Source organism: Tenrec ecaudatus, chromosome 5 (genome assembly GCF_050624435.1).
Source record: "Tenrec ecaudatus isolate mTenEca1 chromosome 5, mTenEca1.hap1, whole genome shotgun sequence".
Taxonomy (NCBI): Eukaryota; Metazoa; Chordata; class Mammalia; order Afrosoricida; family Tenrecidae; genus Tenrec; species Tenrec ecaudatus.
This window is the reverse complement of record NC_134534.1, coordinates 148478077-148494359: the sequence shown is the minus strand read 5'-3', so window position 1 is coordinate 148494359 and position 16283 is coordinate 148478077. Positions and strand designations below refer to the sequence as shown.

The following is a 16283-nucleotide window of genomic DNA, read 5'->3' as shown; positions in this document are numbered from 1 at the left end:
TCCTGCGTTATCACCTCTCACATAAGAGTCAACACAATTGCATTGTGTTGCTTCTGCTAAAGGAATACAGCAAAGTCGCTAAGGTGATGAGCTCTGCTGTTGCCCCGTTTGGATTCAAATTTTGGCGCAGCCACTTACTAGCTGGGTGACCCTGAGTAAGTCATTCTACCTTGGTGTGCCTGGCTCCTCATTGACAAGACGGTACCAGTGCCTGTCACATACCGTGGTGGTTGGGGAGAATCCACGCGTTGATGTAGGTCACATGCTTCAGACAGTGTCTGGAACACGTAGGCACAATGTAGGTGTTGGTAGCTATTCCTCTGACTCCGACACCATGCTCAGGGTCATAGGAAAGGGGGAATAAATGCGTTCAGACTAAATGAGTGTAGACTAAGAGTCCAAGCGGTTGGCAGTAGAAGGAGCCTTAAGATCAAGTACTTTGAGTCTGGGTGTCACTCTCTTTTGTTTAGTTCATTTGTTCCTAGGTCGTGTGGGCTGCAGCACGAGGAGACTGCAATGCCCACGTGTTTCTCCAAGGGAGTCTACTTCCTGCTTTTCAATTGACCCTTGAACCCTGAAAACATGGCTGAGTTCCTTAAGAAGGAGACCCTGATGCCCAATTCATTCTCTGACCTCTCAGCATTGTGGGGAGTTGGCAAGTCAGTGATATTTGGACCAGTCTTATTTTATTGAATTCATGAGAAAGCAGGAGATGAAGTGTTGGTGTACTGACTGCTTTTTATCAGCGTCAGATATGTACAGATGTGTTTTCTGTGAGCACATCATTTGTCGTCTTTGATTAGATAACTCTTGAATGCTCCAGAGTCCCACAGAAGCCCGGGTAAAGCCCCTGGGGCCCACCCTCAATTGCAATGCTTGGGGACAGGTGTGCTGGGGACCCCATTCAGCCTCTCTGACACCACAGCTGAGCTTCAACTGAAGAGCGAGCTTGGAGGACCAGACAAGTAGGTCCAGCTTGGGTGCTCATGGAGCACGGGCGCCACGCTGATTCGAAAGGCTACAGATGGCATCAAGTCAGTAGCCATGCTGCGGTGCTGAAGGATGTCCCACTGTGGAAACAGTCACAGGGGGGCATCTGGAGGCCCTGCATGCCAACAGCTTCCAAGGACCAATCGCCGAGATCCTTCAACCACTCGCCCAGCCAGCCATTCACCCGCGGTCTTAATGCCAACATACTGACACGTACTGACACCTCCACGCACCCCTGACACATACAGCTTCTCTCGTGGAAACGTGCCACGTGGCAAACACACGCCCAGGTCACTGACACAGCCTGTCTCCAGAGTGGCCTGAGGGAGCACTCGTCGTGGAAATGCAGAGCCAGTCGATGCTGCTGCTTTTATGACACCAACGGTCTGCACATGTATCATTTATTTGGAGTTGCACACAGAACCCGGCCGCCTGAGCTCACAGCGTCATGCATACTCCTGGACAGGCAGCCCCACGCACCCCCCAGCCCCCGGGAGTGGGGGAGGGACAGCTTGCTGGGAAATGCCTCCAGACGGTGCATCTGGTGCATCGTGCCCTCTTGACCATCTGCAGACTCGAGTTGCTTGCTAGGGCTGCTGTCTCGGTGGGAAGCCTGCGTGTCAGGCGGGTGTGCTTTCGCAGTTGCACAGGTGTGATGAGGGCACTGTGGGTGGCGCAGACGATTGGGGTGGGGGACCATGGGCATGAGGGCACTGCTTTGAAGCTAGGCTAAGTGACCAGGTGTCCTCACGATGGGGCTCCTGGTGTCACAAGGAAGAGTAAGACATGATGGCGCCGTCACAATAAGGCCACTAAATCAACTCACAGCTAACGAGGAGCTCAGAAGGAAGCTTCCAGAACTAGGGAAAGCAGCTCTCTCCTCTGATGCAGGTGCTGCTTGGCTACCAGGCCCCGGCCCTGAGCCAGCCACAGTCACGCGCCCATTCTGAGCTGCAGGACATCACTGAGCACGACGGAGCGGAGCAGGGGCCACACAGGGTCAAGGGACATCAATCGAGGGCTGGCTGCTGGCGAAGGCCCCCATGCCTCTGTGTTGAACGGGGGGCCCCGTGCGTCTGGGGCTAATCCGAGAAGAGGCTGGCGAAGGACTTCCTCAAGCTCCGGATGGTCTCCGCTTTGGCTTCATCCTCGTTGGTTGAAGACCGGAAGAAGGAGGACTCGGAGAAGCTGAAGGCATTTGTCAGGGACTGCGACTTGCTTGAAGATAAAAACCAGAGAGAACGTGAGAGGCTGGTGCTCTGCTCGCAGCCCGGCAGGGAGGGATGGTGGCAGGAGGACCAGGACTGCAGCCCCCCACGCCTACCCCAAGGAGGCCAGGAGAGAGCCCACCACTGGAGAGAACAGTGCTCCCCAGACTCTGGGAAGGTCCTGTCCTCACCACGGACAGACAAGGGAGACAGGGAAAGAAAGGGAGAAGAGGATGGGGTAAAAAGAAGGAGGGCTTGCTCAGGGGCTCTGCCATAGCTCATGCCAAGGGCCCGAGGGCTGAAGTGTAGCGACTCCCAAGGGGAAAGCGCTCATCTGGGAACCTCAGATGAGCTCTTGACTCTTGCCATCCGCAATCACGCGGTGCTCACAAGTCCCCGCTGGGTCTGCGCTCTGCCCCTTGCTCTTGTTGGGACTCAACCTCCCATCTATGGAATGCACACGTTTGGTGAGAGGGCAGCTAGGCCCTCTCGGCTCCGTTGGCTTGCTCTTCTCTCAGATTCCAGGAGAACCCTTTGCCTTGGCTCAAACCAATGCCCCGGCCTGCCTGTGTGTGAGATGAGAAGAATCACCCCAGGAGCTGTCCTTAGAGGTGCTCCAATATAGAGTCTGCCAGTTCCAGGGAGTCCAGGGGCCAAAGAAATGCCTACCGGGCCCCTGTGGGACCCAAACCGTACGCATTGTGGGGGCTGATTTTCCCTTTGGAGTCTAGGGCTAGGTGGAGAGCCACTGGGAAGGCAAGAGAACCCCGGGGAGGTGCTGGGAGGCAGAGCCCAGCAAGCCACAAGAGGACCGGCTCTCTGGGTCGCTCAGGTCACCCGTCTTGTTTTTCCCTCAGCTGCTGCTCGGCTTCTCTTGTTGGTTTCTGGCTCCAGAACGTGTCTTCGGCTGTCCTGGAACTCCTGATCCTTTCTTCAATGCTGGCTGCAACCCAGGAAACTCCCTCTTCCAGGACCCTGGACCGTGTCCCTCCCGCCTCATGGGCTTGTGAACAGATGCCCCGCCTTTCCTAAGGGCTGGGGACGGGCCTGCACATGCTGGCCTCGGATGAGGGCCTCAACGCGCGCAGAGAGAGGGCACTGGGTGCATGTTTCCAGCTTGCTGGTCCAAGCTGGCTGAGTTTAATTCTTCAGCTCAGAGGCTGTGACCAGTCAAAGACCTGCCCTCTGACAGGGGCAGGCAGGGTGGTGACCTCCCTTCCCACAGGAGGGACAACCCAGAGACAGCAGTCACTAGGAGCCCTGAGCCCTCACCCTGGATAGGCCTAACTGGCAGGGTAGCTTTGAGAGAAAACATTAGTCACAGTCTCTCTGAGCTGCGTGTCCCATTCGTGCCATGACTAGAGTGCCAAGTGGCTGTTTGAGCTTCTCCCTCCTTGAAGACTCAATCATCGCCCATGCCTGACACAGGACTGGGCAGGAAGGGCGTGAGGGGGTCTCTCCACCTCAGAGGCTGCCTCGGCTGACTGGGGAACCAGAGGGTGGCCACTCTGGTTCAGGAGGAGAGCACGTGGGATGGACCACCACCCACAGCCAGGTGCTGTCTCCCAGGTCCTCTGAAGCAGGGAATGGGTGGATGGGAAGGAGGGGCTTCAAGAGCACAGCTGAGATGAGGGGCCCAGGGGACAGGGCTGCTCTGAGTCCGGGACTCTTCGGAGGCCCCCATGGGAAGCTGGCCTCCTTTGGACAGAAAAGTTGAAATGGATTTAACTACTTCTCCCTTTTCCTTCTGGGCAGTCTTGCTGATGGCACCCCCTCCACTGTGAGTCACTGGCAGGAAAGAGGGGGAGCGGGAGGGAGAGAGCAGAGGAAGGCTGGGAAGAGTCGTGGGAGGCAGAGGAGAGGCAGGCCGAGCGAAGTGCTGTCCTTAGGGAAGCTGGTGCAGGAACTAGTCGGCCTGATGCCTCTCTCTGGGAAGAAGGGGGCAGGGTCTGAGCTTCCGGCAAGACCTTCCATCTTTCACTTCCCTCCTTCCGACGCCCCAGCCACCCCCACCATGCCCATTTCAAAAGCCCCACTCTGGCATCTGTAGGGTGCCAGCGGAAGGTGCTTGCTAGCAGCTGAGCCCAGGCCTGAGCGAGGAGCGGGAAGGGGCTGTGTCGTGGTCATCTCTTACTTGAGCTGTGGGTGAGGCTGGGGCTTCTGTGCTGGAGCGGCCGGGGCTGGCTGCGCCTCTGCCAGGGAGTGGCTGCTGGAGGGTGCATCTCCGTGGGTGGTGGGGCCGCCCGGCCGAGGTGGAGCCGAGAAGGAGGAGGAGGAAGAGGAGGAGGATGATGAGGAGGAGGAGGAAGAGGAAGAAGATGGCAGTGATGGTCCCCGGGGGAGCCGGCGTGGAGGCAGCACCTTGCCTGGGGGATGCATTCCTTGGGGTTGCCCAGGGCCCCCTAGGTTCAGTACAAGAAAAACTTCATAATTTAACCATTATCAAAAGGTTTCCTTATTAAAACCTATGTTTCAAAGGGTGTGGTTAGTTAATTATCCGCAGGATAAGCTCTGTTACAGGAAGCAAGCCACAGGGGCTCGGACGGGCTCTGTGGGCATCCAGGTGTGTTCACCCACTCAGACTCCTCTGCCGCATGCCCCGCAGACACGCACCACCCCAGTCCCAGCCGCAGTCAGAGGGCCGAGAAGACACCCCAGGGTGAACAGGCCTCCCTCCGTCAGAGGCCCCTCAGCCTAGAGGGAGTCCTTCTTCCCCAGAGGTTCCGGACACCCTGTTCCAGGGCCCACTAAGAAGCCCTGAGCCCGCAAAGAAGATGTAAGCTGCCGTCAAACTGCCCCGACTCACGGCTACCCTCTGTACGCTGGGATCAGACCATTGTGATCAAGAGAGTTTCTCACTGGCTGCTTTTCAGGAGATAGATTCCCAGGTCTCTCTCTTTTGTCTGCCTTAATCCGGAAGCTTCACCGGAACCTATTTAACATCATAGCACCACGCAAGCCTCCACTGACAGACAGACGGGTGGCAGTGGCAGCCGCCGAGGTGCACTGGCTGGGAACCAAGCTGGATTTCTCACCTGGGAGGCAGGATCTCTACCACTGATCTGCCAGTGCTCCTAAGATTCAGTACCAAAAACCGCAGCGTTGTGAAGTCGGTGGGTGCAGACTCAAAGGGATGCTATGGGACAGGGTAGAACTGCCCCACAGTGTTACAGATGCAATCTGCCTGGTCCTCCTCCCCCGGAACCAAGTGCTGGTGGGTTTTGAACCCAAGACGAGGGTGGTGGGAGGAGCATGGGGTTGGTACTTAGAAGACCCGAGAAGGGGTCCCTCAAGGGGCTTAAAGAGAAAGTCACAAAACGCTTCTGGGATTTGGTTTTCCCAACGGTGACCTTGTTAAAAAGTAAGTCCTCCGCTTCGATATTGTTCAAGACGGGCGCTAGGTTTCTAGGACAATCATGGATGAGAACGTGCTTCCAAAGCATCCCGTGCGTTACCATCCTAAGCTACCCATCCGCACGAGCTTCCCTGCCACACACCACACCACACCACACCACACCACGACCAAGCCTCTTTCCCAGGAACCCTTGTGCCGCTGGGTAACATCCTCAGGTGGTTCAGCAGGGAGCACCTTTCAGGTGTGTGTGGTGACAGTCCCCAGAAAGCCTAACCCCATTGGCCCCTGGGGACTCAGTGGGCACCCTGTGGAAAGGCAGAGCTCCAGAAAGACCCAGCCCACCTTCCCCCAGCAGGAGGCACGACACCATCTGGAGGCCACCTGCCCTCCGGGGGTTGGCAGCAGTTGAGTGTGGCAGCAGGTGGCTTAGATTTCACGGGAGTCCAAAGCCACCTCTATTAGCACGCTCTGGCTAGTGGGCCCGGTGTGCCACTGGCCAGGGAGACCTGCCTTCTCGGGGAAGGAGTGGGCTTCTGGAAGCTCAGCAGCAGCTAGAAGTGTGTCCAGCACAGTTTTCTGGGAACACCAGGGCACGTGGACCCTCGGTGACAGAGAATTGTACACCTGTACCTCCTGCGCTGTCCCTGATTGTCAAGCTCCCTTCCAGATCTGTGACTAAATCATACCAAAGTTAGGGACACGTAAACAAATGAGCGAGTACACAAATACATGGCATTTTCATGGTGAAGAGGTTAAGGTTCAAATGCTTAGTGAAGAGGGCTCTTGGTAGATGAACAGATTATTTCACATCTACTCATCTCCCTCCCCGCACCCCCACGTCCTCCCGAAGTTTGCCTCCGTCATATGAGGGCAGTGTTTCTTGTCAAGCACGCAGCTTGAGAGCACAGTCTCTTGTACCGAAATCCTGATTGCCTTCCCACTTGAACAGAGATACTTGAGTGACCAGAAACTTTACAACTTAACACTGAAGACAGATATAACTTTTCCTTTATTGCACATGAAGCTGTACAAGAGAGTCACAAAAGAGGAACTCCAATCACACTTCCAGCATCGGCTGGGGTTCTCCCAGCTGGATAAGGTACAAAAAAAGGGGACGACATCAGAAAAGAAATGGATACAAAACACCTGAACAGCAGCCCCAGACTGTGACACGGGAGTGCTCCAGGCCACAGAGTTGTCCCTTGGCATGCTGCCTGGGGGCATGGGACAGTCAGGACCTGCTGTCTGCTTATGTGTGGCCCTGGGAGCTATGGCTAGTGCCTCCCCCCACCCCCGCCTGAGAGGCCCTGGCGGGTGCCACACAGCAGCCTAACTGAACTCAAATGGCGACTTCTTATTTGTGGCTCACAGAGGTCACATGAAAAGCACCTGATGTTCACACTGATCACATGCAGAGAAGCAACACCACCATCAGCTCGCCACTGTCACTTGGACGAAAATAAAGTAAACAGAACAGAAGTCTTCCTCCAATTTAAGACCTGTTTCTCTAATCCTCTCTATCACTGCGTCAGACTGGGAGACCATTAAGACCCTGATTCTTTTGGAAGTGCATATATGCATCTATGTATATATTTACAACAGCTTAACTACCGTTATCCTCTATGGGAGGGACCACAGGTGAGAGCATTCACACCCTGTGCATCCCCTGCCTGCAAATTTTCCAACAGTCACCAGAGAGACCAGGGCACATGTCCCTGGAACTGTCATCCCTGTGACCTCCTGCTGACACTCATTACTGTTCAGACCTGACCCCCAGACCAAGTGACATGCCAAGACAGAGGTGAGAGGGAATGTAGAAGTAGAACCGGAAGCATTTCTTCTAAAAGGCAAACTGCTGGCATGAACTCCCGGAGGGCAGCTGGTGCCAGGAGATGGCGAGAGGAGGCCCTGAATGAGCGCCCCCCGCCCCCCGCTTGCTGGAGTGAGGAGGGCTTAGCGGGGAGGGCGCTCGCGGGCCATGGCCAAGGCCTCAGCCCCCAAACAAGACCCCACACAAGTGAAGGTCTGAGGAAATGCTCCCCAGGAAGGGCCCCGCTATTCCTCCTCCGGACTCCAGAGAGCTTTAGGAATGGCTGAGAGTAGAAGCCCCACGGAGTCCACCCCCAGGTTTGGTCAGCAGTGGACCCACTGGGGCAAAATGGGCATTCTAGATTTGGTCTGGAGTCAGGATGCCTTGGGAGAGGCCCAGAGCAGAAGATCAGGCCCTTCCCGGACTCTGAGTGGCTCCCTGCCTTCTAGGCCCGGCGTGGCTAAGGAGTGACTTCCACACTGGTGAGGCTTTGGGGTGAATACAAAGCAGTCTCGGTCCCACAGAAGCACACGGGTGGCCAAGTCAGAAACAGCAACGGAGGAAAAACACCTTGCGGGGGACAGAGGTCAGAACACAAAAAATACTCACATCTTTACTTGATATTGCACATCAGCGGCCCCACTTTTATATATATATATATAAATATCGTAGCTAAAGAGTCAGTAATAAGAACAAAGGGGTACACCAGAAGGTAGCGTTCGGAACATGTTCCTGGAAACGGCTTTGCTCGTTACGTTTCAAGTCATCACAACACACACAAGCGCTCCACGGACACAGCAGCCTCATCACGTGAACTCACACGGCACCACTGCGTAGCAGGAGGAGGCACAGGCGGACGGACGCAGGCCTTCAAATTCAACAGATGGAGCGATGGAAGCAAGACCTCACGGGTGTCTTAGACGTCTATCTATTTACCCTAGGCATGCAGAAGGACGCAGAAAGCACAGCTTGTGGGCGACCCCAAGCACACACGTGGAGGTATACAGGGCCAGGGGGCTGGGGGCGAGGGTGTTGATCTGAACCTGGGGAGAGAGACCCCGAGGGGAGTCTGGTTTTCTCATGGTGGTCCCACTTCTCCCCTCCCCACAGCCCCCTGACTCCTCTTTCACCCCACGTTATGTCAGACTTCCAAAGAGACGGTCAAGGCACCCCGCCCGAGCAGGGATTCACTCTGTCCTCGGGAGAGGCCCAGTTCTTTTGTACACGATTGACACACAGCCCTGGAAATCACAAGTTACACAGAGAAACGTCAGTGAGCGTTACAAGCACGGACAGGAACAGGTAAACGACCAGACAGAGGAGCTGATACCGCGTCAGGGAAACACAGTCCATCAGCATCGAAGGGGTGCAGAGGCAGGACCGGCAGGAGGCTCCCCTCCCCGCCCCGCCTTGCTTTTCGTCTTTTCTTTCTTTGTTTGTTTTTGGCTTAAATTTTCTGCTTTGAAAAATTAAACACCTATCGCTTTTACGAAGCTTGGACTTGTTTTGGCCCTACGGCCATGCCATTACAGTCGAGAATATACTGTAAACAACCTTGGGGGGGTGGCCGCTGAGGCGGGGTCTTGCTGGAGTCCGGGTCCTTAAGCGCTCCGCTCTGGAAGACAAAAAGGCAAGATGATCACAAGTCCGGCAGGTGAAGTCCCAGGAGAAACCCAGCGACTCTGTGGTCCAGCCTCAGCTCAGGGACTCAGCCAGGGTGGGCCCTCCTGCCTCCCTCCCACCAGAAAGGCCTCTGCAGGGGAAAGGAGTTTGGGGCTTGGGACCACCCTGCTGGCAGCGTCTGCCACCGTAGGGGCTTCAGTTTTCTTTCAGCTGGAGTCTTCTCCTTTGGCACTGGCCCAGCCTGGAGGTGGCCCTGCACAGACCGCGCAGGTTTCCCGAGGGGAAGGAAGAGCTACACGAGCTCCCAGGCTGAGTTGGGGGCATCAATGCTCCAGGGGGAGGCAAGGCAGTGGGGCTGGAGTTCACTGGGATTGGGTCAGTCCTGGGGCTGACTCGGGGGTCCCAGCCACTCGATGGGTTGTACCGCTGGGGTTCCCACAGGGAAGACCTGGAGGGAGGGACCAGTAGTGTGTTTCCCAGAACCCTCCTTAGCCAAAGGGCAGGTAAAAGATGCCAATGTTTGTGAAAGCACTCAAGGCCAGGCTGCTCTTCAAAGGGCCCGTACATGACTTTACCCAGCTTGAGCCCACTCCCCCATCTCCTCCCTCTCTCCTCCCAGTGCTGACTGATTATGCTCTGATAGCATCAAAGGCTCTGGCAACAACATCATTGGTGTGTCCAACATATTCGAGGCAAGGAGACTTGAGCTGAGCTTGCATTCAGCCAAAGGAAATGCTCTTGTACAAGCTGCCAAGTATGCCAACAGTGATGTCACGGGCAGGGGGGTGAGGCTGGGGGTGGAGGGAAGGGGGGCTTCCGAGGAGGGTGACCAAGTGGCATCCTCCCACTTCCTCTTCCGTGCTACTTGCCCCTTGCGACATGCCCCAGCATCCTTCCCCCCTCATCCTGCTCCCCTTTCCTGCTCCTTCTGCTGCTGTTCCCCGACCTTCAAGTCTGTCTAGACCTGTTTTCAGCTTCGCTCCAGAGATGTGGAAGTGTCAGTCTTTCCTGGGCCTTTGAATACAGTCAGAGCATGGCCTCAGCCACGCTATTATTGGTAAGGACCAGGGGCCCTTTGAAATGTCCTTGGAGCCACCAAATCACAGCCTGCCTTTGCTATCTATAACTCCAGCGCTGCTTCCCTCCTCCCTCCAAGCACCCTCTGACATAACCAAACCCATTTCACCCTTTTCCTGGCAAGTAAGAGACACCACCTTCTCTTGACTAATGTCAGTACCTGAATCACTTCTTCCTTAGACTATAAAACAGGCTCTAGACTCTAGTTTCTTCTCTCTCTGATCTGTCTTCTCCTAAGCGCCTCTGCTAACGGTCACTCCGCTGCTCTCGATCATTGATAGCTGGCATTCGCTGTGTGCTTCCCAGGTGTGGCGGGCTTACACACGGCATCTCCTTCACCCCACACTAACTCTATGATGTAGGTATTATTATGATCCACACCCCTCATATTTAGATAAGGGAATTGAGTAAGTCGAGGAACGTCCAAGGTCCTCCAGCGGAGCTAAAGCAGCTGAGCTGGAGCCAGGCTGTCGAACAGCATCCACGCTCCTCAGGCTGGCAATGGAAAACATCTTCAGCATGGTCCTAATCACCCTGCCAGCCTTATCTTTCAGGCAGGAGCCTGCATTGTTTATTCTCCTGTCTAGGCCACACCATTGTTTAGGCTGGGTGCCCTCTGGAAGGTCTTTCCTCCTTTCGCGGTCCATCCAACCCAATACATGCCAGAGGCCAAAGTCAAGCTCCACCTGCCTTGGGAAATCTTCCCTCCGATCACCCCCTTGACTATGCCTGCCCCTCCCTCTGAATTCCCATAAAGGTATCACACAAACTTGGGCCACCGAAGGGGCACCTGAAGACTTGTAGACCCTTGAAGGCAAAGAATATATCTCATCTTCTCACAGATGGCCAACAACGCACACTCCTTGCTTTTCCCCCACTCCCTCCTGCCAAGAAAAACTGGGATACTGATACAGGAAATGATTTATTTAAAAGATAAAATTTATGAATAAGTCCATGAAATGGGAAACGGACTGGATAAACACTGAGGTTTTCAAAGTTCAACCCTTGGGGGTGAAGTGGTTATGAGTTGGACTGCAGTCTATAAGGTTAGTAGTTCGTAACCACTGGCCACTCCATGGGAGGAAGGTGGGGCTTTCTACTACCGTAAACAGTTACAGTCTCGGAAACTCACAGGGGGAAGCTCTGTCCTGTCCTATAGAGTCACTACAAATCAGTACTGACTCGATGGCAGTGAATTTGTTTGTCTGTGGTTCCTTTGACCCTAAGCATCTATGATTCCAGGAAAATTCCGAGTTCAGCTCTAACTTTAAGACCCTGGCAGTGGGATGATCTCACTGGAGTGCTGGTAAGACTGCCACCAAGAAGACTGGCGACGGCTCTCTTTGGCCACCCAAATCATATAAAAGCCAGACCCCCAAAGATGACCTGGGTCCAAGGTTCCCTTCCACAGGCATCAGGAGAAAGGTTCCCCGAGGGGACAGCCTTGACTGGAGCCTGGTTACATGCCTGGACCATACTCGTCTGGTGTTCAAGGAGCTTCTCTTGTCCCCGGCTCCACAGAGGACTTCCCAGGAACTGTGGCAGTAGCAGAGGAGAGTCCCCAGGGACTTTCCCTTGCCAGGCAGAGACACTCCGGCTCCACCCACCAGCCTTCCGTCTGCTAGGGGGCCGAGGGCCGAGTCCCTGTGGGGCTTGACTGCCATGAGATCTGTCTCCAGTCACCACGAGCCGCCTGGGATGGCGAATTCCAAAGAAGTCTGGCCACTCTGGCGTCTCTATCAAAATCTGGCCTGTGGCCAACCTGCAGCAGGAGCTCATGGGCAGCCTCAACCGCAGAGCTTCCCTCTGAATGCTAGACTGACACAAACAGGTGACTCTACCACATCCAACGTGGATGTCCTGCTGCACACCCAAAAAGAACGGGTGTAAGTGGCATGATAGCTGCAGAGGGGAAAAACAATATCCTGGGCTTCTAAGACACCAGCCCTCTCCACCCTCCCCTTCCCTGTGGTCTGGTGGGAGTCCAGAAGGGCACAGTGCACAGTATCACAGACAGCTTCCTGAGTTAAACCCAGACCCAGGCTCAATCCTGACTCATGGTGACCTATCAGAGAGTAGAACTGCCCCTTGTGGATTTCTGAGACAGTAACTCTTTACAGCCTCATATTTTTTCCTTCAGAACAGCTGGTGGGTTTGAACCACTACCCCCGAAGTTCACAGTTCAATAAGTAACCCTCTATGCCATCAGGGTTCCTTGCTCTCTAAACTAGGGACCCAAAAATCCAGATTTCCTGATTAGCAACCTTGTGGCCTTGGAGAAGTTACTGGCATTCTCTCCATTGATACGTAAAGTAGAGATAGAAACACCAGGCCAAACCACCTCACTTAAAGGTTGTGAGGCTCAACATTATGGATACGCTTTATAAACTGTAAAATATGAAGCAAATGTAAGTGAGCATCACCATTATTTAAATAATATATTACCAGGCCAGAGGAATGAAGCGCTAATGGCAAAATCTCATGTACCAGGAAAGAAGAGATTGTTGCGTGGTTTCCTGTGACCTGGCATTTGTAGTTCAGCGTGTGGGGGGGTGGTGGTTAAACTAAAATCAGACAACTCAGATGGCTCAGAGCTGGGTTGTACCATGACCTCTAGATATCGCAGTCTTGGTCCAACCAAGGTCCCAGCAGATGCGGAAAAGTCCATTCGGAAACAGTAAATATTAGCTTTGGAGGTGATTGGAAAGGAAATCACTGGCTTGGAAGAGAAACCAAGCCCAGGGGTGTGGGTTTGTGGGTTTTTGTCAAAGGCACCTCTAATTCCCATCCTGCCGTTTTTTCAGCAGATAAGCGAGCAGAGGGGAGTGCCCATCTGAGGGCCCAGCAGCGTGGAAAAGTGAGGAAGTTAAGCCCGTGAGTGACTCAGTTCTTCAGGGTTGTTGGCCTGCGCCCAGCTGCCCCCACTCCCCTTGAGGAGGAAGGGCCTGTGCTTGCTTGCTCAGCATTTCTGAGACAGGAAATTGGGAAAGGGTCCCAGGGTCTGGCCCCAGGAAAGAGGCCAGGGCAAGCTCCTTGCTGGGCCGGGCCATGCCACGGAACTATTCTGATCAGCTCCCCCAGGCCCCATGGCCCCGGTCTGGACCCCAGGGGGAATGAGGCAGTAGGAAGGAATGTGCTCTGCAGGCTGTAGGGCCAGTCAGTGCAAAGGGGACAGCATGCCTCCTGGCACCTTGGGGTCTTTCTGGGCTCACCTCTGTAGTCAGCCAGGGCCAATTCCTTCCTCTGAGAGGTCCTGAAAGGTGCCTGAGGAGGAGCGGCTCCTCCTTGCTCTGCTCTAAGGACAGAGCTCATTCATCTCCTGCCCTGGGGCCCTCGCACAACCTAAGGACATAGGACATGTCCCATGGGGGCAGTGCATGGGTCCTACGGGGGCACAGAGGGCCAGGTCACCCAAGGTCAGAGTGTCAGCTTCAAGTGATTAAAGATGTCCTTTAAAAGTTAGGACAGCCCCAAAATAGTCAGTTTCCCTTAATAGTCTGTCGAAGGATCTGGTCACCAGTGACTCCATCGGAACCTGCCTCACATCTCCACCCATTCTCAGCCCGTGATCACTGGGGAACAAATTCCCCAATGTCAGCCACTGTGGGAAGCAGGAAGGCCTTTCATTTGTCCTAAATTTACCTCGTCACCGCTCTAGTGAGGCCCTCTTATTCCCATGTTTGGGATTTGAGGAACCATTGTCTTCCCCAGTCTACAGGCATGACGCCACTGAAACTCCTTTTTAACCCTTGCTCCCTCTCACCAAGGAAACCTCATTTTTAGGAGCCTCCGTGGCCGGAAAGGCCTGGCTGGGAAGGCTTTCAGGACTTCCTTGGGCCAGGAAAAATAAAAAAGCAAGAACAAAACCGAACAACTCAAGTCCGCTGCTACCAAGTTGATTCCAAGTCAGGGTGACCCTACGTAGGGTTTCTGAGATGGTAAATCATCTCGGGAGCAGACAACCTCACCTTTCTCCCATGGATCATCTGGCAGGTTTGAATTGCCAACCTTGCAGTTAACCAGGTCCATGCCTAACCCACGGTGCCACCTAAGCTCTTCCTTAGGCAGTGATGAGCCTTCTTTTCCAGATTCTGTGGTTAGCGAGCATACTTGCCCAGAACTTCTCAGAGCTGGGAGGGGATTTTAAAATGCGGGCTCCCGCTCCCGGTTCCACCTTCCCGGGGACTAGGCAGGGTGCTTCCCCGCTCTGCTGGAATGGCAGCCGAACAGTGGGAGGTGCCCACTCCTGGCCAGAGCAACCATTGCCCAATCTTTGGTCTGACAGTGCGTTCCTTACGCTGAGTCCAAGCCTGTTATTCAGAAGCTTTGCCTGTTGGTAAGGTCCATGCCAGTGGATCAGAGAGCTAGCTAGGTAAGCAACCTGTCCCTTGAGACCATGACGAATCAAAGGTGAGTCCTTCCCCTGGTTACTTTTAAGAAGAGATTTGCCAAAAGCCTTGTGCTCCCAGGAATGGCACTAGCTTTTCTCCTCTGAGCACATTGCAGTGAGAGCTTGTGCCTGCCATCCTCTGCCCCTCAGCCTGGAAACTGTGGTCCAGAGAGAGGAAGAAGCGCGGCTCCCCCTGGACGCCGGATGTGTGCTAATATACCCAAAGGCTCCACCTGAGTCGAACCCACAAACAAGCCAAACAGCTACCCACTCTGGGGGCCCTAGAGCCACCCCTCAACCCCCAGCCTAGCCCACTCATGCATGGGATTTCTACAGTAGCAATTAATCCTGTCTTTGCTTCTGGAAGACTCCACAGGAAAAAATAACAGGAGGAAATGGACCACGATTAGCCATAAGAAGGAGAGCATGACCTGGAAGCTTTGTCCACCTGCCTCCCCCCTGGTTCCTGGGACTCTCTGCAGCAGCACATCCCTCTCTAGGGCTCCCGGATGAAAGGCCTAGCTCAGATCCCTGAAGGCACACAGGGTCAGGGCAGCATGGGTGGTGGGATGGCAGAGCAGGGAGTACAGGGAAGAGGCTCTGTGGGTATTTAATCTGCAGGCTCTGGCTGTCAGTGGCCACCAGGTGTCACTGCCACCTTGAGAACAGTCTCCCCAAAGGCCTTCAGAGTCACTGGTGCAGAGGGTCACAGCATCAGTGGCCAGCTCTAATGGGGGGGGGGGGGAATGACAAAGTTGGAAGTCCAGCCAGGCAGTGGTTAAGCTGCAATCAGCCAAATTGGGCTTCGCCACCTGCCTCTGGGTTTGGACCTCTTACACCTCTGTCAAGGCTTCTGACACCTTGGAACCACTCCCAAACCGGTGCTTTGTTTGCTAATGAGAATTCATCCAGCTCAGGGCTGGTGATAGCAAAGTATGGTTGTGTCCACTTCCCTGCTTCACACCCCCGTCCCTCCCCACTTGATTGGTCTCTTGGTTCTTCTAGAACCAAAGGATACACGCTCTCATGGTGCAGTTGTCAGCTCGCATCTATAGAGAAAGTCGACAATTGGCTAATCATGTCTTCCCTGGTCTTGGGCAAGCAGCAGCTCCTAGGGTTTGTGACGCGAGCCAGGAGCTGCTTCTGCGTGAGTCACCAGAGATACAGAAGAAAGAGGCCACATGAGGGGATGAGGGTGAGGACTACTCCGGAGTGATGACCTCAAAGACATGCACTGCTGTGTACAGCGCTGGCTGGGGCCCAGGTCATACCCACGGGTTGGCATGAAGTTAACTCATAGGATCCCTGACACCAACTCCCACAGGCTGGTAGAGCTTTCAGTTAAAGATGTTCATTCAGATTGGAAAGCCGCGTGGCAAGTCTATATTTCAGTGGCACATCAAGGGGACAATGGGGGTGATAGTGATCCACCAGGGGGGGGGCAGGGCTTTTGATCACCATCATTTATATACAATTGGTAGCACTAGGTAGCGATGGAAAAAGTGCAGAGACTTCTGGTTAGCTTTATGATGGTTGTTAGAACATTCTCTGCAGATGACAGAATTTTCATCCAGGCAGACCACTCCCATGTACCCACCATGGTGCAGCCAGGATGCATTCCAGGTACTCTGCGGGCTCTGGAGACTCAGCAGTGAACAAGCTTCAAGGACTCAAGGAAATCCACGGGCAACAGTATTAAGAAGAAAGAGATGGTCGCCAGTGACTCGCAGTGACAACTTACAACGGGATGGTTGAGGAAATACTTGTCACACGGTTGGGAAGGAACCAGGCCCACAGGATAAGAGGGAGACGCGTGTCAGAGAGAGACCG

General features: G+C 54.4%; 1 protein-coding gene across 1 annotated transcript in view; it reads right to left on the bottom strand.

Annotated features, from left to right (window-relative positions):
• Positions 1-1387: 1387 nt before the first annotated feature.
• SYN2 (synapsin II) overlaps positions 1388-16283 on the bottom strand; it is a 181029-nt gene continuing 166133 nt past the window's right edge. Inside the window, exons 11-13 of the mRNA XM_075550038.1 lie at positions 8918-8978; positions 4333-4600; positions 1388-2208 (exon numbers count right to left, since the gene is read on the bottom strand). Of these exons, the coding sequence (XP_075406153.1) occupies positions 2073-2208; positions 4333-4600; positions 8918-8978 (465 nt within the window). The 3' untranslated portion in view covers positions 1388-2072. The remainder of the gene's footprint in view (positions 2209-4332; positions 4601-8917; positions 8979-16283) is intronic.